The 26,422-nt window shown below is 42.2% G+C and overlaps 1 protein-coding gene across 1 annotated transcript; it reads left to right on the top strand.

Annotated features, from left to right (window-relative positions):
• Nucleotides 1–1,650: 1,650 nt before the first annotated feature.
• Nucleotides 1,651–24,804, top strand: antxr2b (ANTXR cell adhesion molecule 2b). Its single transcript, XM_030065067.1, has 17 exons — nt 1,651–1,908; nt 4,350–4,421; nt 6,656–6,727; nt 6,820–6,901; nt 8,051–8,155; nt 9,008–9,076; nt 11,422–11,502; nt 11,599–11,659; nt 11,907–12,002; nt 14,091–14,160; nt 18,507–18,585; nt 19,601–19,696; nt 19,951–20,004; nt 20,407–20,502; nt 21,707–21,880; nt 22,636–22,716; nt 23,598–24,804. The coding sequence occupies exons 1-17, from the start codon at nt 1,784–1,786 to the stop codon at nt 23,634–23,636; spliced, it is 1,452 nt and encodes a 483-aa protein (XP_029920927.1). The 5' UTR covers nt 1,651–1,783; the 3' UTR covers nt 23,637–24,804.
• The last annotated feature ends 1,618 nt before the right edge of the window (nt 24,805–26,422 follow it).

The raw sequence follows: 26,422 nt of genomic DNA, 5'->3' as shown, positions 1-26,422 counted from the left end.
ACACACAGACCACAGTGAGGACACACACACACACACACACACACACACACACCAGCCTGACACCAGAGTCTGTGATCTGAACTGAGGATGTGAAGTTCATGTGAAATCAGAGGGAAAGCAGGAGCCGCTGGGGGGCGCTGTCCAGGTGACGCGCTCACCTGAGGGCTTCTGTTTGACTCTTCTGATTTACCTGTGAAACTTAAAACTTAAAGGCATTAAAATGAGTTTCAGGCAGGAGAGTGTTCACCTCGTGACTCAGACTGGAGTTTCATCTTTTAAACAGAAAAACTGAAGATGTGATTTTTTTTTCTTCATCTCTCTGTCTGTGAGCTGAGGCTGTAAATCAGCTGAGAGCATCTTCAGAGCCGGCGGATCTGCGCATGCTCCGTCGAAACGGTTCAATACGTCAAGCCAGAGACGGGCACCGGAAGTTAAGAGATGTTGCCTTCAGAATAAAAAGCTAGAACATGGGGAAATATTAAATTAAATTAAATTAAATTAAATTAAATTAAATTAAATTAAATTAAATTAAATTAAATTAAATTATGGGAGAGACAGGTAGATAAACACCGGAAGTTAAGTGATTTTGCCTTCAGAATAAAAAGCTGGAACAAGAACAAGGGGCTGAAGTACACAAAATAAAATAAAATAAAATAAAATAAAGTCGATTAAATTAAATCAAATCAAAATTTTATTTAATTACTTAAAATTAAATTAAATTAAATTAATAATGCATTAAAAATAAATATGCATTTCAAAATAAAAGATATTTTCTTCTATTTTTTATTCTTACTGACTACAATATCCTCCTAAAACAGATATTTTACTTGAACTACCACATGCATAAAACCTGTGAGGACGTTGTATGTTTTCTGTAGTAATAGGCCTGTGTGTGTCCAACACTTTCACCAAAATTATTACAGTTATGTTAAGAAACACTATACAGAATGTAAAATTTAGTTTTCTGTATTTGTTTATTGTGCCCCCCCCCCCCCCCCCCCCCCCCCCCCCCCCCCCCCCTTTAAATTTTCTGAGTGCTGCTGTGTCTTTGCCTGGTCCTATGTTTTTCAGTTGAGAGCCTGCATTTTTATTTCATTTATTTTTATATCATTTTATATCATTCTAATTTTCTAATTAAGTGACAATCATGGGACATGGTGTAATTCTTTTCAACTCTGCCCTGTATAAATCATGTTTTTTAGGAAATTTTTTTGGAATAATATCACGGGTTTTGTGATATGATTCACCTTGTTATGAAAATGCTGAGATGCTGCCACGGTGGCTGGTCACGTGACCGACATGGACTCACACACCTGTGACGCTTCACCTGTCGAGGCAGCAGGAGGTGAAACTTACAGCGAAGTGATTTGATTTCCGTCAAATTTGTCTTTTCCAAAACATTTGCACGCTTTGTCCTTTGAGAGCATTTTATTCTGGAAAAAGAAATGACCTCAAACCGGAAGTGCTTCTCGTGTTTTTTGCGTTTTCGTTGACGGGCCGGGTGACAGCTGTGTGCCCTGCCCCGTTGAGTTTCATTAGGAGCCCGTTGCCAGTCAGTGTGTGTGAGTGTGTGTGAGTGTGTGCGAGCTGCGTGCGGGATGCGGGCTCTCTGCGGGGGAAACTCCTAACTCTGCCGCGGCTCTCAGCTGTGCCTGCTCTTTGTTTTTTGTTTTTTTGTTTTTTTTCACTTTTTGATTTTTATTTCCATGCATAAAGCGGCGGAGTCGCGGCGCGGCTGTGAACCGAAGCCCTGCTGGTTTAATCTGATGTGTTAATCTGATGGATGATGGAGCGGACATGGCGCAAACTGCTGCTCCTCCTCGGCGCGGCGCTGAACCTCCTCCGGCCGTGCGGGGCGGAGCGGGCCTCCTGCGACGGAGCGTTTGATATTTATTTTGTTCTCGACAGGTGGGTGGTGAGTTAGTGTGTGTGTGTGTGTGTGTGTGTGTGTGTGTGTGTGTGTGTGTGTGTGTGTGTGTGTGTACCTGCTGCACACGCTGAGGATGAGCGCTCGGTGTCTGAGGCAGCGGGACTTTGTCTCTTATCCATTTATGGCCGCGACTCCACTACGAGCCGGACGGGCCTAATTTATCTGACTGTTTTTGTTTTACTGCAGGAGTGTGTGTGTGTGTGTGTGTGTGTGTGTGTGTGTGTGTGTGTCATTCCAGGCTTCAGAGCCACACATTCTCAGTTTATTCTGTTGTTTTTATGTCTGCAACATCTAAATATTTGACATATTTAATGAATAAGCAGCAGATTAAAGTGTCAGCTGTCACACACTGGAAATGTTTCACCTGAGAAGCAGCTGTGGTCTGTTTATTTGAAGTGTTTTGGGCCCGCATGCCTGAACACACACACAGTTCACTGAGAGGTTGGGTCCTAAATAAATACCTGCTCCCTGATATCAGAGGTGGCAAAAGTACTGACATCCTGTACTTAAGTAGAAGTAAAGATACTTGTGTGAGAAAAGACTCTGGTAAAAGTAGAAGTACCACTTCAACTTCTTTACTCAAGTAAAAGTAAGAAAGTACAGGCTCTGAAATGTACTTAAGTACAAAAGTAAAAAGTAAAATGATTTTTTTACCATTAATGATACATATACCTTTTCGATAACTTTTTGACTAAAAAAGTTCAGGGCACACAAAACAGGAACTTTTCCTCTTTTATTAACAACCTGCAAAGTGCTGGTACAGTTTTGCTGCAAGCCCACTTTCACACAATAATCAAGACTGAACTGCCCAGAGGTCTTGAATGAGTACCTTGATCACAGCTTTGGTACTCTCAACACTATACCTAATATATATGACTTTTAAGAGATTTTTTCTTGCTTCTCTGACTCTGTTTTGTCGTCGGCTAACGTTATCTTCCCTGGCAACTGTCTTCCTCCATGGCTCCAGATTTCTCTTTATGGTTTTCTTTTTCTTAACTGCTCTCATACCCCGCGCCCTCTCTCCCTTTCCCTCTCTGTGCAGGGTTTCCTCCAGGATTTTTGGAAACTGTGGGGGAGGGCTTCAGCGTTAATGTTAATAATTTTTACCACGGATCTTTTGTAGCACAGAGGAGATATGCTGCTCAAACACTCAGTATGTAGTGTTGGTGTATGTTTATGAGTTGTAGAACAAAATAAATTATCTTGAAGGAGTAGATGTTGACTCCAATAATTTAACAATATGTTAAATTATTATTTGTTTTAAAAATGTAAATTACTTATCAAACAGACCTAACAATTCAACTACCAGTGAATGAGCAGTAGTATGCATGTGATAACATAGAATGAAAAATAAGCCGAAGTGATACCTCTTCTCTGAATAGACAAGTTAAGCCAGTGTGCTGCTGTTAGCCAGTGAAAATAGAGCAGAGTGGCAACTCTTCACTTTGTTTCACAATCTATGTCAGTGCGCTGCTGTAGCCTGGAGAGTTTCTCTGCCTTTTGTTCTCGTACGGTGCCGGTGCAGGTGTTGTAATTTTTTCTTGGCAGTAACGAGCCCGACCGCCCGCACCAAAAAGAGAGAGAGAGGGAGAGAGAAGTAACGAGCCTGTTTTTACAATGTAAGGAGTAAAAAGTACAGATATTTGTGTTGAAATGTAGGGAGTAAAAGTAAAAAGTCGGCAGAAAGTTAAATACTCAAGTAAAGTACAGATACCTGAAAAATCTAGGCTACTTAAGTACGGTAACAAAGTATTTGTACTTCGTTACTTCCCACCTCTGCCTGATATATAATAATAAATAAAGTATCAGCTGATATCAGCTTTTAAAAGTAAAATATCGGCCCACTATAACTTCAGCTGTCAAATCAGCAGGAGGAAAGCAAACTTTTTTTTTTAATGACCAGTATAATCAGCTCCCCACCCTCTCTTCTTCTCGCATTACACCTCTGACAAAAATGCAAATCAGAATCAGCAGTTTTCATTGGGAAGGTTCCAGATATCAGCCTCCAAAAAAAAAAAAAAGAAAAGAAAAGAAACTCGGCACATCCCTCCTTTCTTTTGCTCATTATTTTGTTCTCACATCTCCTCCCTTGTTATCACACTTTGTTTCCCCCTCTTCTATTCTATTCTGTTCTCTTCTATTCTATTCTATTCTATTCTATTCTATTCTACTCTGTTCTTATCGTTCTGTGTTATTACATTCTGTTCTGTTCTATTCTATACACAGGTTTCATTTCTATACGTTTCCATTCTGTTTAATTTTTCCCTCTTGTCTCCTTTCCATATTTCTTCAGTTTGTCTCCCCATATTCTGTTCTGTTCTTTTCCCTTGTGTTGTGTTTTGTTGTTGTTGTTGTTGTTGTTGTGGTTGTTGTTGTGGTTGTGTTTGGGTGCGTGTGATTCATCCTCCTGTCGGTGCAGGTCGGGCAGCGTGGCGGAGCACTGGGGGGAGATCTACGGCTTCGTGGAGCAGCTCACCTACAGGTTTGTCAGGTGGGTGACTCGCCGCGCTGTGATTGGTCCTTCACTGCCGCTCCAGTTCAGGCTCAACGTTGTTTACAGGCCCGTCTCATTGTTTACAGTCTCACACGGCAACAACAAACACACCTCGTCCTCGTCACGGGCGAGAAAAAAACTCCTCTCTCCTCTCCTCCGCTCCTGAACCGCTTCCTCTGCTCCCCTTTCTTCTCTACTTCCCTCTCTTGCCTCATTTCCTCCCTTATTTCCTCAGTTTGTCTCCCTCTGCTCTGTTCTATTCTATTCTATTCGGTTCTATTTTACTCTGTTCTTATTGTTCTGTGTTATTACATTCTGTTCTGTTCTGATCTACATTTTCCTGCTCTGGTTCAGTTCTGCCCTCTCCCACTATTTTCTGCTCGTTCAGCTCAGCTCTATTCTGTTCTATACAACTATTTTCTATTCTATTCTATTCCTATTCTATTCTGTTCTGTTCTGTCATAGCAGTCTCATAACTACAACACAAACAAAGAGAAAGCAGGGTATTTCTATTTCAGGCACGGTGTCGGGACCAACTGCCCCCACATTCCTCTGGGCGAGGGTGCAGAGGGTGTGTGTGTGTGTGTGTGTGTGTGTGTGTGTGTGTGTGTGATATTTTTAGTCTTAATAGCGGGCTACTAAATATACAGCCGTAACAGCCGGCCCAGATGTTCCTGGTGCTGAGAGTTTGTCCTCCTCTGTGGTCCAAACCTTTAAGGCAAGGCAGTAACACCGGCAGGGTTGGTGGTTCGATTCCCATCCAGGTCCGAGGGGAAGGCAGGACTCAGACGGGACTAGTTTCTCACGGGGAGTAACGTGCACCAGGGCGACTCTGTGATTTCAGTCCCGTCACAGAGTTCTTCCTGGCTGCTCATTCCTGCGCCTGTGGAGCTGCTGGTGGATTTTAAACACCACAACGTTTCTCCTGTGGCGACTCGAGTGTTTCCTCACACAGCCGACGGGTTAGGAGGAGACGACCCGGGACAGGAGGGCGGAGCGGAGAAAAAAAACAAAAAACAATCATGACTTTAAGTGACATCAGCAAATCACAACAGCTGTCTCTCTCATAGCTCCCATGAGCTTTCATCAAATTATGAGGTTTATTTACATACACATTTTAAAAAGCATTCATAATTACTACTATCCCATTAAGTTTGGTAAAGACTAAAAAAATGCATCGTGAAAGGTTTAGGATTTGAACCTCAAAGTTCAGGACTTGGTTCCTGACTTGGGACTTGAATTCTTGTCTCTTGCCAAACAGAGACTTGATCGCACATCTGGAGGAAAAAAGTGCAGTTAGAAATACAAACGGCGACTCAGCAGACTGAGGCTGCTCGTGTTTCAGATCCGTGGAGGATCAGTTAAGTATTCCTGATATAAATAAATAGGTGCATAGTTTGTTTAAATTTACCGACATTCTCAGATAAAGTTTGCTTTATAGATCTCTGTCTAAAACTAATCTGACTGTGCACACACGGCTGGAGAGGGACAAAGTAAGGTCGTGTTTTTTCCTCAGCTGCCATCATGTGATTTTAGATAAAATACTACAGGAAGCAACCGTTACATGTCCAGGAAAAGGTCATTCAAAAAAAAAAAAAAAAAAAGCCCATACATTTTATGTTATGTCATGCACTGCAAAAACGCAAAATCATACCAAGATTATTTGTCTTATTTCAAGTCAAAAATCTCTTATTTCTAGTCAAAATATCTCATTACACTTAAAATAAGACATGATCACCTCAGAAGTAACTTGTTTTTAGACAATTTTCACTTGTTTCAAGTGAAAATTCACTTGTTTCAAGTGAAAATTTGCTTGTTTCATTGGCAAAATTTGCCAGTGGAAAAAGTGAAAATTCACTTGAAATAAGTGAAAATTAGCTAGAAACAAGAAACAAATTTTGCCAATGAAACAAGCAAATTTTCACTTGAAACAAGAGACAATTGTCTAAAAACAAGTTACTTCTGAGGTGATCATGTCTTATTTTAAGTGTAATGAGATATTTTGACTAGAAATAAGACATTTTTGACTTGAAATAAGACAAATAATCTTGGTAAGATTTTGAGTTTTTGCAGTGTGTCACGTCATGTTTATCATTTCTGTTGATATGATACCAAACCCAGAGACATTCACTGATTTTTACAGTGCATAAAGAATGTTACCTTTGTGGGCAGATGAGAATCTCATTCTGTGTGTGTGTGTGTGTGTGTGTGTGTGTGTGTGTGTGTTCCAGTCCAAAGATGAGGGTGTCCTACGTGGTGTTTTCCTCCAGGGCAGCAGTGATACTGCCGCTGACAGGGGACAGGTGCGTTTCTCTGACAGATTAACTCAGAAGCTCTTATCTGCTGTTTCGGTGTTTGTCTGAGCCGGGCTCCTGTTTGCTCTCTCGCTCTGCAGGTCTGAGGTCGACGACGGTCTGAAACAGCTCAGCCAGATCAGACCCGCAGGTGAAACCTACATGCACGAAGGCATGAAAGCGGTACGCACTTTGGTCTAAAGGCCTGCAGCTCCTCGGCTGTCCAATATTATGACTGATTTGCAGAATCACCGTAAACACTGGCTGTCACTAACCTGATATCTCTGAGACAGACTCTGCAGCTGAAGGGAATTTCTCCAACATCAGCTGTGAGATCAGATGTTTTTTCAGTAAAACAAAAAGTCACCAGGAAGAGTAAACAGAGAGGGACTTTTGGGACAAAATCAACATTGCAGTGGCATTCGGGAAGTGATACTGGACACTCTTGTTACTCCTCGGGGGGGTTTATTTATTGGATTCCTCGACACGATCTGTATGATGTTTTTCAGCCCGTCGTCTTCAACAGCGCTGATGTAAATCCATTTAGCAGCTGCACCGCTCGGATTCGCTGTGTGGACAGATTTGACCCTCACACACACACCGCAGCATCGCTGGAGGCACTGAAAACACGTTTGTTGCTGCAAATGTGTTCAAGTCCTCAAATTAATCACGCGTGTTAACTTTGACAGCCTTAAGTAAATTACAACCGTTCATCACAAAATGACTCATGGGATGTGTTGATGATGCATGACAATGTAAAGGTGAATTTTCCTTTAAAGGTGCACAAATTGGTGCACAAATTGAGGGTCATTTGAAGTGAGAGCTGTTTAGACAAAAAAACAAACATGGTATATGACACATGAGAACCATGTAGACTCATCCTTGACTCTACAGACGGGTTGGGCCGGGTTTGGGCAAAAATGTAGAAATGATGTTTCAGGTTCGGGTTCGGTCACCTCGGAGTTATTTTAGTGAAAAATGATGGCGCTGCTGTCTGTTCTGGGCAACTTCCTGCGCAGTGCTGGAGTTTACGTGACGACGCTGAAGGCAACACGTGGGCTGGTTCAGTAAATGTAGCCTAGTGATAAAATCTGGGGCTCAGACAAAGACAGCAGCCCGATCTTTAGTCTACAAGCCCATCAGGTGTGACGCTGTTTCTTTTTTTGCTTGTTTTTTTGTTTGTTTTTTGGTCATTTTCGATGATGCTGAGCCTTCGCTGCACGGCACAGAGGAGAACATGTTCGATGAATCAGCAAAAGATAAATAAAACTTAAAAACACAACAGAACACGACGACTCACGTCTTTTTCTATTGTCACGGTTTGTCGGTCAGGTGTTGGAACAGATGACGGCTCAAACCTCGAGGTCGTCCACCATCATCATCGCTCTGACCGACGGCAAGCTGGAGGTCTACCCGTATGAGCTGACTGTGCAGGAGGTAACACACACACACACACACACACACACACACACACACACACACACAGGTGATAATCATGCCAAAGACAAAAACAGTGGAGGGGCTTGATGAAAATGAAGATAATGAGCATGAGGATGAATAAAATGATGACAAGAAAAACCCAACCTTCATCTTAAAAATCACATAAAAAAAATAGAAGCAGAATTCACAGATAAAGCCTCTCTGGAGTCTGGACTGCATTATTATTATTACCAGCTGAGGTCAGTAAATTCTGTGTTTCATCTTGTTTCTAGTTTCGCTCTCTGTCCACCGTTTGCTGTCATGTGATCCGGGGCTTGTAGTGAAGTTTCACTTTCGGTTTGGAGACGTTTTAGTTTCACTTTCGGCCGAGAGAAACCTTCAGATAAGTCGGTGTGTTTTTCACCGCTGCGGCAGCCCACCTTCAGAAGATCAACTTTCGCATTTATTAAATTAAATTTCTCCCTGTTATGACCTGAGACGGCCACCAGGGGGAGAGAGGGAGGAGACACGGCAGACAGTCCAGAGGTGTAGAGCTATTGGATGGGATGGCTCTGTTTACAAGGACAGAGGTGGACAAGAAAAGTCTAATTACACTATTTCCATGTGCAGGAGGTGGGAAAATGACTGAAGGTGGTGCCAAATAAAAAAAAAACTAAATAAAGCAAAATAAACTTCCTACACAGAGTTTCTCTAAACCAAGCAAAGAAAGAAAACAGATGCCGTCCACCCTGACTAACCTGAAACAGCTTCACCAAACACGTAGTTGAAGTTAAAGCACCAGCCTTGGTGGATGTGTGACATAAATTCAGTAAAAGAGCTGGGACTTGAACGATGTGTTGTGCTCCTCAGGCCGACAAAGCCAGAGGATACGGAGCCAGAGTTTACTGCGTGGGGGTGATGGGCTTCGACCACAAGCAGGTAGGACCAACTCTTTCATCCCTTTTCTCTTTACTTTCACTTTTTTTTTGTGCTTCAGGTTCCCATGTCGGCCTTTACTCTTTGTTTTTTATTCTTCAGCGTATCTGTTTGGTTTGCAGAGCGTCTGCTGTGCAAAACATTTCCACTATAATGAGAGTTACTGTTCCTATTTTCATACAAGAATTCATGTCTGAAAATAGGAACAGTAACTCTCACGTCCAAAAGTAGACATAACGAACCTTTTCAAACTATTTCCATTACAATGAATGAAACCTCCTGCACTGAGGATGAAGGCAGCTCTACAAATGTAAAGATAGGCTAGACTAGCCTATCTGTTATCTGTTTATATATTTTTATGGAGGCTTTGTGGCAATACTCAACTGCAGAGTGTATACATTTTTTAATTATTTATTAAATGCATGCGATGTGTACATTGATATATTAGGACCACCGTAGAAAGAAAAAAAAACTGGAGGAGGGTGGGCAATATTAGGAGAAAAAAAGTCATCATTTCCAAGAATAAAATTGCATATTTACTAGGAAAAACTCACAAATTTATGAGAAAAAAGTAGATATGTTCTGGAGAAATCTACCTGCCTTTATTCTCCAACCCCGGTTATGGAAACCGTCTTTCTTGTGTTCATGGCTTTAGAGAAACCAGAGCGCCGCCCTTACGAGGCGAGTAACCTGATTACTGAGGAGCATGTTAACGTAGTGACTGATGTTGAGGTTCACTCAAGGCGGCTCACATCGTCTTCGCTGGTTGTGACTAGGTTAGATTAGATTAGATTAGATTAGATTGACTTTCCTCCTCTTTCTCCGATGCTCGAAAGTGAAAGAGAGCAGAGTTCCTGTATATCAGTCATGTATTTTCACCTTTACAGCTCCGTGCACATCAGACCTGACATATACCACTGGCTTCTGTGTGTGTGTGTGTGTGTGTGTGCGTGTGCAAAGCGGACCACTGCAACAACTGTAAACCATACAGCGCTAAAGTGGGTTTACAGAGGGTGGAGGGCTGCGACAGAGCCACTTCAAACTCGACGTTACGTTTCTCAACACACCAAATGACTTCCTCTGCAGCCCACAGCCTCCAAATGCTCATTAGCAGAGACTGTGGAGCCTCAGATAAGCAAACTTCTGCAACGTTCAGGGATCAGGGAGGAGCAGCCCTGCCCCGTGGCCGGAGGCTCTGATGTCAAATCATAAAACTACAGACCCGGGTTTCCTCACTCGATCAGAGAAGTTTACCATGAAGGCTGTCAGTAAAATATTCTTCATCAGACGTTGACAGCAGCACATGGTGAGAACTCAATACAAAAACTGATGAATTATGGGCGAAGTGTCCCTTTAATTCAATCAAAAACGATGTTTACATGAGCTCTGCCCAGCGTTATTAATCTAATTTCATTCAAATCTCCTGGCCGTTCTTAGTCTAATTGCCCGGCTGCGTTGCTTCCCGTTGGTTAAATTGCGTCCTGAGTGCCACCGAACATGAGCTCTGATGGCAGACGGACGTGAGCGCCCCGCCGCCCGCTGACCCGCAGCGCTCTGTGGCCGGAGGAGGAAGCAATTACATCATGCTCTAATTGGATGGTGCCAGACAAGCTTCCTTTTCTGCTGCCGCTGAAAAAGGAGATGAAAGCTCTGGGCAGCTGCCAAAAAAATAAATAAAAACCCCCCTTTCCACAAACGCTGCAGCAGAACTGAACTGAGAGCAGAAACACAACCTCTGAAGCAGAAACCAACACCTGAGCTGGGAAAAGTGAGGAAAAATGTAATGATAATAATAATAATAATAGTAAAATTTGTGTCAGTGATTTGAGCCAACATTTTAACCTCCTCAGCTGCACCGAAAAATGTAATTCTTGCAGGAAAAATTCTCCAAATGTCAAACGTTTTTGACACCAAATCAAAGCATGAATTTCTCTGTGGTGCTCCTCAAGCTCTTGGTGTCCTGACGTGGCATTTTGGAGGGATTTATGACCATTTTTATTAATTCTCCAGTGATGAAAAATGTTTAAATGTTGCACCAAATCTGTGGAACAAATGGGATCAACATAAAAATTGCTGCAACAACTTATGACACACAAGTGAACAAGGGAACGGATTTAAACACTTCCATCATAATGTTCTAACCTTTATAGACTCTAAATAAGTGAATAAATAAATACATTTTATTTCCATTCATATGTTATATCCATTGTGTATTGCTATGTGTATCATATACCTGTATTAATGAATGAAAACAAAAGTTCAGAGCTTCTCCTTTGCACTTTTCAGTTTGTGAGTGTTTGAGTTTTTTTTTTTTTTTTCTGTCTTTGTGGGCTTTTATTTTGGCGCAGCTCGTTGACATCGCAGACAGCCCGGACCAAGTGTTTCCCGTGTTGTCCGGCTTCCACGCTCTCAAGGACATCGTTGACTCGGTGAGGTTAGATCCCGTGCAGACGAGTTAACGTGCACACAGCGTTCGAACGCAGCGCTGCATCCTGAGCTGTCGTCTGTCTTGTGTTTCCACGCAGATCCTGAAGCAGTCGTGCACCGAAATATTTCAAATAGAGCCGTCGAGCGTTTGTGTGAATGGTGAGTTAGTTTCATCCACTCTCTGCTGCTTACAGCGAAGAACAATGGTGTAATTATATTTTATACCGTTACAACAACAAGTACATGCCGCTTTAAAACCCTTTTTTTGTATTTGCTCTAATTATAAATGATAAAACTGTCTCTCATGTGGCTGAAGTCATAAATTACCATGTTTAACGACTGACACGAGTGTTATTACATTATTGCGATGAAAACAGCCCATAATTTCTGTCCCTTTGTGTGTCAGAGTCCTTCAACATCGTGTTGAGGGGCAGCGGCTTCAGCGGCTCCAAGAGGACCGAAGGCGTCCTCTGCTCCCTCACTGTGGACCACAAGACGTACAGTCAGTACAAAAACATATTTAACAATAATACACTGATACATAATAAGTGTGATGCCACCACGCCCAGCACAACAAATGATCAGTATCCAAAATACACAAACAAAACATACCTCTCAAATGTTATGCACTTTTCCGTTTCCATTTCACACAGCTGACCAAATTTGAATGTTTTGGTTTTTCCTTTTCAGTCGAAGGGAATGTTTTTTGTTTGTTTGATAAATTCAGACAGCAAACAGCCCTTTTGTGATAGGCCACGCCCACTGCCACGCCCCATTTTGCCCAATCAGCGCGTAAAGTTAATCAGCTCCTTCTTGCTTCATAACCACGTTTCCACAAAGTTTTTACGTGTTATTTGAAATGTTTGGAAGTTTTGCACCTTTTTTTTGTGGTAGGCCACGCCCACTGCCACGCCCCATTTTGCCCAATCTTCATGAAAACTTAATTTGCTGCTCATGTGACTATGCAAATGTCGCAAATATCGTGCTTTCACGTCATTCTTGATGCTGAAACTCGCATCTCCCGGCGTGAATTTGCATCTAAAAATCACAACTTTTTTCGGTGAGGAGCATTGATTTGAGACAAACAGGTACGGCGATGAGGTCGCAGCTTGACAACGAGCTGTTATTCAGAAACAACTGACCACAGGACGCTTAAACCGACCAATCAGAGTCAAGAAGTGGTGTGTTCACAGCCGCGCGGTGAAAGCGACTCTGGAAAGTCAGACAGCGGCTGCTTCTCATCGGCTGCAGCTGGAGAACAGAGGAGGCATTATGAGAGCAGAGAGACGCTTTCTGTCCCGTTAGTCTATTAACAGATCAGAACATGTGTGTGTGTGTGTGTGTGTGTGTGCGCGTGCGTGCGTGCGTGTGTGTGCGTGTGTGTGTGTGTGTGTGTGTGGTGTTGGGGGGAGTCAGTGAAAGGACATGAAGAGATAACACATGACTGGACTGCATGATCTCTCTCTCTCTCTCTCTCTCTCTCTCTCTCCTTGTCACTCACTTGTTTTCCTCTCCTCTGTCGGCCCTCTGTCGCCTCACTCTGTCCCTCGCTCTCTGATCCATCCTCTGTTTTTCATCGCTGCCTCTCAAACGCAGCAACAAAATAATGGCATAATATTCGTTTAGCAGCTGTACAGATGGATCTTGGTAAGGACCGTGATCCAGTGCATATCATAATTAGAATCATAATTATTATTATTATTATTAACACTTTATTTTTTTTCCTTGAAAGACTGTTGAGGAGGTTTCTTCATTTACAACGGTGGCGAGAGGTAAAAACAAACAAGGACAAATTAGTAATAGGAAAATGTAAAGTACAAAGGTTAAAAAATATTTAAAACTAGATCAAAAGCAGTGTATGTCAGATAAAACAAGACCAGAGATAAAGGCTTTTGAACAGCCTATTGTGTTCAGATTATGAATGTTCAGAGTTAAAAGAGATGAAATACAGCGTAAAGCCTTGGAAACAAATAAAAAGCTACAACACAGCAGTCAGCTACAATCCAGAATCAACTGTAAAATGTACAAGTAGAGCTGAAAGTACAACCTATGGTAAAATAAACAGCATATTACAGTGTATGATAAATCAAATGACCAACTTATTCAAAAACAATTTAATTCCCATTGTAGGTCTTTAAAACAGAACTAGCACAGAGCACCAAAGTGATTTCACAACGTCAAGTGAAAATGAGGAGCAAAACGCAGACATGTCAAAACAAGGGGCTTGAGAACAGATGCAGAATGTGAAAAATAATACTGTACTGATTTTTTTTTTTTTTTTTTTTTTTGTCTTTTTTTTAACACGGCTGTGCCAGTCAACAACAGGAAGTCTGCGGCGTGCCGTCCCATTTTAGCTTGAAAATAGAAAATATGCCTCACAAAATTCCCCCATGATGCTTTACAGGTCAACAATAAACGATCTGATCTGATGAGCATTTCAAGACCTGAGGAGGACAGTCGAGTACAACTAGTAGCTACTAAGCTGTTAGCTACTTTGTTTGTTATTGATGGATATAATAATGAAAACCAGTTCTGTTCACTTGTTATGTTCAAGGTTTATAACAGAAATTATCGTCTTTTTTTCTGTCAGACCAGAAGCCGACGGTGGTTCAGGATGGCTACCTGCTGTGTCCAGCTCCTGTCCTGTACGAGGTCGGACAGTAAGTGTGCGCACACACACACACACACACACACACGCGTGCGCGCACACACACACACACACACTGACTTTTGACTGGGGTGCAAATCCGATAATTCCTGCAAAGAAAGCAATTTTCATCTTTAAGTGACCAGATTTTCAAATCACGACACGGGGACCCTGAAGTGTACCGTATGCACGTGCACGTGTGTGTGCGCTCGTGCACGGACCACAGGGGTGTTTCATCAGGACGGGAGACAGTTATTACAGCACCAGAGATGGCACCGCAGCAGATAAAAAAAAAAAAACTGTTTCATCTCCTAAAATCCACCAAAACATAGTTGAAAAAATATAATAACAGCAGTAAACACAAAACACAAGTATTTTATTTTTCTGTGACTTTGGCTTTTAATAACACATGCAGTGTCTTCACAATCTGAGCTTACTTGCTAAGGATGACGCCTCTTTTGCTGTCTAACCCTTTAATTTGAAGTGGCGTGAATTTGGAAACTGCAGCTGGTCCCATGTAGCTGATGGTGACCAAAACAACAGACAGTAACAGTCACAGTGCGCAAAAAAATGTGAATAATATTATATTTATTTTGATTTGCAGAATACAGAGTTGCTAGAGTAGGTTTCCTAAACCTATATTGTTTTAATTAGCAGGAATTTCCATCCTTTTATATTTATTTGTGATTAAAATCCAATCTTTTAATCTTTTTATTTTTGTATCCACTATATTTTTATTTTAGTTTAGTTTAGTTTTAATCCACTGTATTTTTTGTTTTATTTATTTTTTTATCTTATTTTATTTTTATCCACTGTAAGTTTTATTTTATTTTACTTTATTTCTATTCACTGTATTTTTATTTTATTTTTTATCCACTGTATTTTTATTTTATTTTATTTTATTTTATTTATTCATATTATTTTATGTGGTGTGTATTTTCAGTTTAATTTTTATCTATTTTTTATTTATCCTCTTCACTACCATCTGATCGGTTCGCGAGGCAGAGGACAAATTCCACTTGTGGACAGTAAAGCTCTAGTTGATTGTTTTCTATTGGAAAAAAGAAGACAGAAGTTTTATTGTCTGCGTGAGCTGTGCTGAGTGAACGGTGAAGGCGTGGATAAACACTTCAGCTCTCATTACAGACCAGAAAAAAAAAATATAACCAAAGCCATAATTTAATGCAACAAAATAGTTTCATGCGATTTAACATCCACGCCGTCGCCCGATAAATTTTGCTCTCGTCACATTTTTTTGTCGCCCCAAAATGTGAAGTAATTACAAAGTGGACGTCGTCATTTAAAGTCCATGGTGTCGCGGCTTTATGTCATAATTGTCACCAACAACATTAACGCTGGCCTCAAGAATTTTAATTTACAACAAAGGCTGGGATTTCAACACGGACACCACAGACTGAGGCCTGTGGCCGCCTGGGGTTTCTGAGTTCTGTGGCCATGAAAAACAGAAAAATACTCACAGATGCCAGCCGCTGTGCTCTGTCAGTCCTCTCACCATATAGACAAAAACGGACTTCTGTTTACCATAAATACATATTTCACTCTTCACATAAAGGCGAAAATCACTGGTGGGAGGACAGGCAACTTGTCTTCATCCCGGTTAAAGGGATAGTTCAACCATAATGCTTCTTTTTTTATTCATTGTGTGCTGCTTTCAGTCTCTGATGAAGAAATGTTTACTCACAAGCCTTCATGGTGAACTCATCTTCCAAAAACGCCAGCCACCTCTGATCCAGAGGGAAAAAAACAACTAGTAATTTTTCAATTTTACACTAAAATGCTATCAAAAGTTTTCTCTCTCTGGATTAAAAACATTTAGAAAAAGCTCTCTGGATCAGATCACTTTATTTGTCGAGGACTGAAAGCAGCACACGGTGAGGACTTGATACAGATATGACACATTTTGGATGGTAAAATATGAAATTTCTGCAGCCTCAGACAACTAAATATGAGAATGTCAGTAAGACTTTTCTCATCCACAAACACAAGATGGACAAAGGTATTGGATCACCTCCACATCACACCACCAGGAGCTTCTCTGAGCTCCATCCTAAATCCAGAGGCATTAATATGGAGTTGGTCCTTTGCAGCAGAACAGCTTCCACTCTTCTGGGAGGCTTTCTGCCAGATGTTGGAGTGTCTGTGGGAGTTTGTGCCAGATGTTGGAGTGTCTGTGGGAGTTTTGAGCCTTTGTGAGCTCAGACTCTGATGTTGGACCAGAGGGCCCGACTCACAGTCTCCATTCTAGCTGATCCCAAAGGTGTTGGATGGGGTTGAGGTCGGGGCTCTGTGCGGGCCGCTCAACTTCTTCCACCCCAAACTGAGCCGGCCACGCCTTTATGGAGCTGCTCTGTGCACTGGGGCTCAGTCATGCTGGGACAGGAAAGGGCCTTCCTTCCCCAAACTGGTCCCACAGAGCTGGAAGCAGAGAATTGTCCAAAATGTGTCGGTGAGCTGAAGCGTTCAGATTTCCCTTCAGTGGAGCTGAGGGGCCGAGGCCGAGCCCAGAAACACCAGCCCACAGCGTGACCCCTCCTCCAGCAAACTGCACAGTCGGCACAATGTGCTCAGGCAGGGAACGTTCTCCTGGAGGCGGGGAACATCCTCCTGGTGTTCCCCAAACCCAGGCAGGGAACGCTCTCCTGGTGTTCCCCAAACCCAGACTCATCCATCAGACCGCCACATAGAGGAGCCTGATTGGTCGCCATGAAGCTCCCGGCGCTCAGTTTCTGTGCTGATGTTGATGCCAGAGGAGGTTTGGAGCTCTGCAGGTACTGAGGCGGCAGAGCGTCGGACTCTTTTACGCACTATGAGCCTCGGCGCTCGGCGACCCCGCTCTGTAACTTTACGTGGTGCCGCCCCCTGGTGGCCGAGTCGCTGTGGTTCTTAAACGCTTCCACTTTGCAGTAATCCCACTTCCAGCTGATGGTGGAATATCTAGGAGGGAAGAAAGTTGAGCAGCTGACTTGTTGCAGCGGTGGCTTCCTGTTCCATCACTATTCCAGCAGCACGCTGGAATCTGTGAGATATCTCAAATCTCAAATGTGTGTATGTGTGTGTGTGTGTGTGTGTGTGTGTGTGTGTTTATAGTAAACGTGTTGGTGAGCAGCTCTAAAGGTCAGAGGAACTGCAGCCAGTTTGACCAGAAGCTCTGACAGGAGCTCTGGCATTTTAAGAGCCAACCAAGCAGATACTCGAACCAAGACCCACACACTCCAGCACTCTCTCCCTCTCTCTCTCCCTCTCTCTCTCTCTCTCTCTCTCTCTCTGTGTGTGTGTCTCTCTGTCTCTCCTTCTCTCCCTCTCTCTGTCTTTCTCAGTCATCCTCCATCATTTTTATCACTCCACCTCCCTTCACTTAAACACTTAAATAAGTACGTACTCACAAACACACACACACACACACACACAGACACACAAACATTTCTCATTGGTGGAGATGAACTTCGTGGGCGGAGCCAGACTGTTGTCTTCCACTGCTTTTAATTAATCACTTGTTATGGTTCTTTTATTTATTTTAAATAAAAGAACCATAAATCTTAAATCTCTCAAATCTTTCTCAAATCTTAAATCTTTTATTTAATTATTTCAGTTGTGAGCCACAGGAGCTTCATGCACGAGCCTCGAGTTCGATTCCCGTTTCCTGTGTGATTGAGACTGTGTCCAGTTTCTGTTTTGTTGCCTGACCCTGACCTTGACCCTGACCCTGACCCTCCTGACCTTTGACACGGACAAAATGGCCAAAAGTGTGTCCATGTTGTCATACAGCTGAGAGCGCTGCCACTCATCATGGTCATCATGGTCAGTGGTGTTAATACATGTGGAAATTGTAATTACACTGCATGATATAAAAAAAAAAAGCTCATCCTTTATTATTGAGTAAATAATGCCTTGATGCAGCTTTCCCATGAGCCACCTGTCTCTATGCTGGGACCCAGCAGGGGGTCGGGACCCACGGTTTGAAACCCGCTGGTCTAATCTCATCCAAACCTCATGCACCTCCTGCAGCTCCTCCCAGGCGGAGGACAGGAAACTCATCTAATCATTTAATCTGACGTCCAGATCCATTTTTCCTCACCCGGTGACTCCAGGAGGCCAGGAGCTCCTTTTCTGCAGAGAGAGAGAGAGAGAGACAAAGAGAGAGAGAGAGAGAGAGAGAGAGAGAGAGCTGTCAGCGCTGTCAACACACACACACACACACACACACACTGCCTCTGTCATCCCTCTCTGTATTGTTTTCTGCTCGCTGATGAAAATGAAAAATCCCACGGAGCCTCGGCAGCTCTGAGGACGTTTTTCCTCTCCTGATGGTTTTCTGAGTTTCTCTCTGATCATTTGCAGATCAATCGATGTGCTGATCAGCCTGAACAACGGGCAGTCCTACATCTCCAGTCCCATCACCATCTACGCCACGACGTGTGTGAGTAGCACCGCTGTGTTTAATCCAACACGCACCTCTGTGTTTCTGAGATTAACGGCTGCACAAACTCATTGGTGTCAGAGTCAATGTAGCTTCATATTTTTCATTAGCTTTTTTATTTCATTTTAATTTTTGTTTTCAGTTCAGTCTTGTTTGTTTGTTTTTTTTTTCAGTGATTTTTATTTCAGTGAATGTAAATGTTTTTTCACACTAAGTTTTAGTTTTTAGTTTAGTTTTAATGAACTATAATCATCTTGTCATGTTCATGCTGAAATGTTGCCGTGTTCAAGCCCAGCTTCTCTTGTCTCTGCAAACTAAACCCAACGATTCAGCCAGTCACTTTATTTATTTCCTATTTTTATCGTAACTTGTCTCATGTTCTCGTGTGTCTGCAGCTCTGTGGACGCTCCAATAAAACAGACCTTTAATCTCAAAGAGCCTTTCCTGGTCAAATTAAGGTTTAACAGACAGATACAGTGGCCACAGCTGTTTGAGATGGAAATGATAATAATAAAAATGTCTGACCGTCCTGTTGATTTGAATGGGAAAAAGATCGTTCTGCTCCATTCATGTTCTCTGGTCTGAGCAGTGAAAACACAATCAGGTGTCCCAAAATAAAATTTGAAATAAACTGCACGTGTGAATCTGAAATGTTTTTTATTCTGCTGCAGGGACCAACGCGGCACACTTTACCTCTGTCTGAGGGTCTCTGGCTTTTTTTAGTTTGACAAATAAGGACGCAGTGACAGAGTGGGATGGATGATGTTTATTTTATTTTGAATTGTTTGAATAGTTTGACTTGACAGGACTGGCTTTAAAATCACAGTTAAAATGAATTTAACAGCCACAGCAGTCACTTTCAACCTGAAATTATGTTCTGATGTGTTTGTTATTTTTTATCTGCACACTTGTAAGGTACAGTACATTGTGCATGGCTGATTTGTGTGTGTGTGTGTGTGTGTGTGTGTGTGTGTGTGTGTGTGTGTGTGTGTGTGTGTGTGTGTGTGTGTTCCAGTCAGATGGCACCTGGGTGCTGTGGTTGCTGCTGGCCCTGCTGCTGTTGCTGGCTCTCGGTCTCCTCTGGTGGTTCTGGCCTCTCTGCTGCACTGTGGTGAGTGTGTGTGTGTGTGTGTGTGTGTGTGTGTGTGTGTGTGTGTGTGTTCTTGACTTTCAAAGTCAGGCCTTGTGGTTGCATTAACCATAAATCTGTGCGGTTGCTGAGCTGAGCGGATGTTAAAGGCACCGGCAGTTCAGATCTGTCCTTTAATTTAGCAAATCGTTTTTTTTTTTTAATGTGAAGATGATTGCTGGTATTAATTATAGTCGTCTTAATTATAGTTACTGCTTCATATGTTTTTCTGACAGGTGATTAGAGACCCTCCTCCCTCTCGACCTCCTCCTCCTCCTCCTCCTCGCTGTGTGAGTACACTCAGTTTGAAAAATAAATATGTATTTCTCAGCATGTGGAAGGAAAAATACAAGCTCAGGTTCTGCAGCTGAGCAGCCAAACATGAATCCAGTCACATCACTGAGAAAGAGGCAGAAACACACCTGGAGGAGTAAATCTGCACCACAAAACACAATACAGTGTTAATGAGAATTAGGGTGAAAGTTTTGTTTAAATGTGCACAAATCTATAGACAAAAATAATATAAGACACTCCTGTAGGGCTGCAGCCGTCGATTCTTTTATTCTATTTATTATTCTGGAAATTAATCAAATTATTGCATAAGATAATTAAAGATACTGAATTTTGGTACTTACTATGAGCTTGAAAAGCACAAGATTATAACTAATGTTTTCATCTTTGTTGTATTTAAGGAGCCGGAGGAGGAGCCGCTGCCCAAACACAGATGGCCGACGGTGGACGCCTCGTACTACGGCGGCCGGGGGCCTGGAGGGATCAAACGCATGGAGGTCAGTGCACCCTGACCCTGACCCCTGACCCTGACCCTGACCCTGATCCTGACCCTGATCCTGACCCTAAACCCTGACCCCTGACCCTGATCCTGACCCTGACCCTGACCCTGACCCTAACCCTGACCCTGACCCTGACCCTGACCCTTACCCTAACCCTGACCCCTGACCCTGACCCTGACCCTGACCCTGACCCTGATCCTGATCCTGACCCTGACTCCTGACCCTGACCCCTGACCCTGATCCTGATCCTGACCCTGACCCTGACCCCTGACCCTGATCCTGACCCTGACCCCTAACCCTGACCCTGATCCTGATCCTGACCCTGACCCTGACCCCTGACCCCTGACCCTGATCCTGATCCTGACCCCTGACCTTATCAACACACAGAAGTACAGAATAAACTGTCTGAGGATGTAGAAAAGCCCAGAAAGGTCATGGACAGTGAATTTGAAAAGATGAAAGTTAGGCTGTCGGGGTGAATCCATAACATCCTCGACCTGATAATGAACGGTTTAACTTTGGGTGGCGTTAGCAAAACACTGTTGTTTAATTTTATTGTATTAATGATGAAATATCCCGTCTCTGGCGTAATGCTGCGTTCATTTTGGAATGACATGGAGAAAAGAAAAAAAAGACACAACAAAATGTGTCTGCTGAGATTATGTGTGTTATTATTGTTTACAAGACTTCTACTAATGCACATATAAAACTACAGTTTACTCACAGTATTATATTTATTTGGTAAATAAGTAAATAATGAAGTAAATAATGCACTGCCACGTGTCGGCCTTTCATCTCTGTAACTTTTTATTCTTTTATCATAAAACTCAAATACTTTTGTTTTATCAAACTGATTCACTTTTTACTGTCTTTGACTTTTCTCTTCATTCAGTTTCAGTGATTTAATTTATGTTTACATGAAAGATAAAAAAATTCCCAAACCAGTTTCAGGTTATTTATGCAAAGCAGGTTTCAGACAATAATCTTTTATAAGCAGTTTGACTTTTTTGTGTTGAAGGAGGCAGAATGAGGCAGATCAGCCACCAGGATCAGGAAAATTACACTTTATTCAACAACAAGTGGGATTATCTCAGATTATCTCATCCCACTGGCAGAGTGTTGTACCTTGTTTGACTGATGTCCGGTGTTTCCATGACAGCACAGCTTTCCTTTATGGCCTCTGTCCCGTTTACCTGTGCAGGTGCGCTGGGGGGAGAAAGGCTCCACAGAGGAGGGAGCACGGCTCGAGAAAGCCAAAAACGCCGTGGTCACCATGCCGGAGGAGGAGGACGAGCCCGTCATACGCCGACCGCCGCCCAGACCCCCTCCGGTCTACACCCCCCCTCCTCAGTCCAAATGGTACACACCTATCAAGGTGAGCCGCCGTCCCCAAAGGCATGACGTGTCCCAGTCCCAGTGTCCAGACTGCAGGCCCACAACTGGTTTTTGTCATATCCAGATTAAATCCAGACTGATTCTAGAAAGTCTGGACGGAAAAAACAACCTGGCTCTAAAGGCTTGTCCTGAGTCTCTTCATGAATCCTGGCTGTGTTTTGGGCGTAACATGCAGTGAACCAATCAGAGGCCGTCTCCTGTCCCCTCTAACAGCCAGGTGTGTCCCACCTTGGTGGGCTGCTGTTCTAATGGAGGATTCTCCAGGTAAGAAGGAAGGAGACGGAGTGAAAGCTCCCGAGCAGATCAGGACTCCATCTGAGCTCCCTGAGGTGAAGCAGCGTCCCTGCCCTGTGTGTGGGACAAGCAGAGCGGACGCTCGCCGGCGCCCCCTATGGAGGCCACCATCACTGTCTGATAATGAGCTTCAGACAGCAGAGAGACCTGCAGCACTGACCTCAGAGCTGCTGTTTGCTGTTCAGTCACTTTCAGCTCATTTTAAGAGCAACACGCCCGTGGAGCTCAGAGGGACACAAGACACTCTGCTGTTTCCACAAGGGGGCGCTGCACGGGGAAATGACAACTGAGCCGCCTGGAAACTAGAAGAGACACTTGAGTCGTGCTTGGAGCCGCTTTGCTCCAGGTGGAAGAGAGAGCCCATGAAATGTAATTTGCACATCGAAGCTGTTTGCTCTGCAGACGTGTGTTTAACTGGACTTCTTTGTGTTTGACTTGCAGAGTCGGTTTGATGCGCTGCTGGCGCTGCTGAGGAGGCAGTACGACAGAGTGGCCATCATGAGACCGACCCAACACGACAAGGTGACACTCAAACTCACATAACTCACAGCATGATCTAAACATAATCCCAGACAGGACATGGAGAGGAAGCTCGCTGTTTATTTTTCCATATATGACTCTGATCCACACTGCAAAAACGCAAAATCTTACCAAGATTATTTGTCTTATTTCAAGTCAAAAATGTCTTATTTCTAGTCAAAATATCTCATTACACTTAAAATAAGACATGATCACCTCAGAAGTAAATTGTTTTTAGACAATTTTCACTTGTTTCAAGTGAAGATTTGCTTGTTTTATTGGCAAAATTTGCCAGTGGAAAAAGTGAAAATTCACTTGAAATAAGTGAAAATTAGCTAGAAACAAGAAACAAATTTTGCCAATGAAACAAGCAAATTTTCACTTGTTTCAAGCAAATTGTCACATGAAACAAGAGACAATTGTCTAAAAACAAGTTACTTCTGAGGTGATCATGTCTTATTTTAAGTGTAATGAGATATTTTGACTAGTAATAAGACATTTTTGACTTGAAATAAGACAAATAATCTTGGTAAGATTTTGAATTTTTGCAGTGCAGCGAGACCAGGACTTCTACAGGAAACAAGCACCGTTCAAAAATATTTATTAAATATTTATTCCCGCACCAACAACAACAGAAAGTTCAGCTTCAGAGACTGTGTCTTTAGAGCACTGCTCACTACACTTTGTTTATCTGCATGTTTATTTTTTATCCTTTTTGTTGTTTTAGGTGCTACAACCCCTGGAATAAATATTGAATTTTTTTGCAGTTTGGTCACTTTCATACTGATATTGTGTTTAATAATGCTGAAAATGTGAGTTTGTGCTGTAACTCCCCCGGGCTTCAGTAAACAGCTTGGTGTTTTGTTGTTGTTGTTGTTGTCCAGGGTCGCTGCATCAACTTCACCAGAGTCCAGAGGCACTGAACCACGAGCATGGAGAGAGAGAGAGAGAGAGAGAGAGAGAGAGAGAGAGAGAGAGAGAGAGAGACATCAGGATTTGAGCAGAGGTATTTCTGCGGCTGATCTCGTGTTCATGCGGCGTGGACGAGTAGACGAGTAGAAACTGAGCCGAAGCCAGAGACTCACAGGTCGTCTGTCTGATGAAGAGTCGCCACTCCTGCCTTCATCACCACACACTGGGGACATTAAAATGAATTCTGGGAAATGTAGGAAGTGTTACTGAAATATATGAAGCAGTTTGAATGAAAGTGGGTACAGCAACATTTCAACCAAAAAAAAAAAAAACCCTCCTGGAATGTTCTCAATGTCACAGATGTTGATGGGCATCAGGATGATGATGATGATGATGATGATGATGATGATGATGATGATGATGATGAAATCAGACCGTGTAAAAAGCTCTTAGGAGGGAGGATTTTTAACCAAAATGGAAAGGAACTCCAATGTTTTGGGAAAAATCGCCTTTTTCTTTCCCCGACGTCCCCAGACTGAGACCAGATGTTGGACACCATCTTCTCCTCTGTGCGTCCAGGTAGCATTTCCTGTTAGCTTAGCATAAAGACTTGAAATCTATGGGAGTCGTTAGCCTGGCTCTGTGAAAAAGTGAAAAACTAAACCTCCCAGCAGCTCTGAGGCTGTCTGTCTGATTTGGATCATGAGGATTTGAAATACATGCAGGATGTTGGGTAAAATCTGGATCAGTGTTAAAAAAGTGATTTTGCCCAAAATGTTGGATTATTCCTTTAATGCACCTTTATTTTATTTTATTTTAAATTATGTTTTGTCACTCGTTGTACAGATTTCCATGATGAGACGACTAATTTTTCTTCAACACACTACTTTTGTGCGAAACTTTGGTTTAAATCTTCCGCGGTGCCTTCGATATCAGCCTTTCTCCTCTGTCTGTGCAGCTCGATGAATATTATGCAACTTTTCACAGAGTCTCTCTGGACTAAAACTACGTTTCCAAGGAGGTTCTTTATGTTCCTTTTTTATGCAGTGAGCAGATGTGAAATGTAAAATTGTGTTTTAAGTTAACCTTCAGGCACTAAAGGGAGCTTCCACAGCTTCTATCCTGTTTTTGGCCAAAGACGATTGTCGAGCGCTCACAGACAATCATGTGTGAATCCACTGTGGCCATATTGTAAATAAACATATTTACTTACTTCTGTGTGTCGTTTTTCTTTCATAAAACAGTGAACAGACAGAAAATGTTTCCTTGTGTCTCTGCAAGCTGTTGACGTTAATCTGTCCACTTTATTTTCTCCATTTCACCCAGCTGGTGTGGATAATCACAAACAAACAAACAAAAACAATGTATATATGGACACAAAACTGAGTACCGTGTTTTGCTGTTCATGTGCTGTTGTCTGAGTAGAAATACGATGAGTTTCACTAAAATCTTATCCTGGAGTCACATCATTAACGTTAGAATTAACAAATTTCCAAAAGATATTTTCATCAAAAATCAATTTTTATACAATCAGATCAGACAGGGCTTTAATTATTATTGAATATTCATCATATTTATGTAAAGTAATTCTGAAAAAGGCTATGGGATGTGATTTTGTAAACACTTAATATTCCAGATGTGCTCTGAATTATAATTGGGCAATATATCTATATTATATTGATGTAGTGATATGAGACTTGATATCGTCTGGGATTTTGGATATCGTCATTATCACATGGCACAAGTGTTTTCTTTCTCTGGTTTTAAAAGCTGTATTACAGTAAAGTCGTGTTATTTTCTGAACATACCTATTATTTGGCTTTAGCTACTGGCATTTATCAAAAATCTCTTATCAAAAATCTCATTGTGTGATTATTCGGTGAAAGCACCAGTGGTCGTACCAATAATATCGTCACAATCTCGATATCGAGGTATTTGATCACGAATATTGTGATTTTTGATTTTGTCCATCTCGCCCAGGCCTGCTCTGAACGCAGATTTGAGGTTTACTTCTCCAGTTTCATAATTATAACGTGCAATATGAAACCAAATGTGGAAGTGGAAGTGGATGAGTTCTGATGGCATGAAAATGATGCTGACAGGACAGGAAACAGCCTCCAGGCCTCAGACGGACACAGGAAGAGGTTTAACTCACGCTCGCTTCATACTGGGAGCACATAACTTTACATGTGAATTCAGTAAACCCATTCCTTTCATACTAGACTCAGATGACAGTTTATGAACCCGGTCACTCAAACCCCACAGACTCACATCATCAGGGTGACAGTCTGAGCTAAACAGGCCGAAATCGAGAGAAGTTGTAACTGACTGACTTGATGATCTTGTGCATATTTTTCTATTTGTATGGAAATAATGATAAACAGGAGGGAAATGTTATAAAAATTGCATTTTAATCTTATAAAATTACATTATATTACCATTATTTCCATGACACTATATAGAAGTGTGTAGACAGTAGTTTTCCACTCTTCACCCAAGTGAGAGTGTAATATGACCTAGTATCCTTGTATTGTAGCTGGATTGTTGAATATTACCATATAAGGATTCATTTCACATTCATTTCCTATGAAAACAGGCCAATTAAACTTCGGTGCTGAAACATCCTTATTCTTTCCAAAAATGCTGACGGAAGCAGCCCGTAAACTGGACTGATTATAAGAATTTAGTTTCCAGAGGAGTATAGGGCTTATTTGGCTTATTTATGTATTTCTTGATGTATTCATTCATTCATTCATTCATTCATTCAGAGGGGGACAGATAACTGCAACACACTAGG

Source organism: Myripristis murdjan, chromosome 12 (assembly GCF_902150065.1).
Source record: "Myripristis murdjan chromosome 12, fMyrMur1.1, whole genome shotgun sequence".
NCBI classification, from domain to species: Eukaryota; Metazoa; Chordata; class Actinopteri; order Holocentriformes; family Holocentridae; genus Myripristis; species Myripristis murdjan.
Note: the sequence above shows the minus strand (reverse complement) of the source record. Positions and strands in the feature narration are given on the sequence as shown.

What these genes read in the sequence shown, in the direction of transcription:
- antxr2b (XM_030065067.1), top strand. Translation starts at nt 1,784, where the DNA reads ATGATGGAGCGGACATGGCGCAAACTGCTGCTCCTCCTCGGCGCGGCG. An exon ending in TCAAGGACATCGTTGACTCG is followed by an intron (nt 11,503 to 11,598) that starts GTGAGGTTAGAT and finishes GTTTCCACGCAG; the next exon opens with ATCCTGAAGCAGTCGTGCAC. An exon ending in GTCGAGCGTTTGTGTGAATG is followed by an intron (nt 11,660 to 11,906) that starts GTGAGTTAGTTT and finishes TTTGTGTGTCAG; the next exon opens with AGTCCTTCAACATCGTGTTG.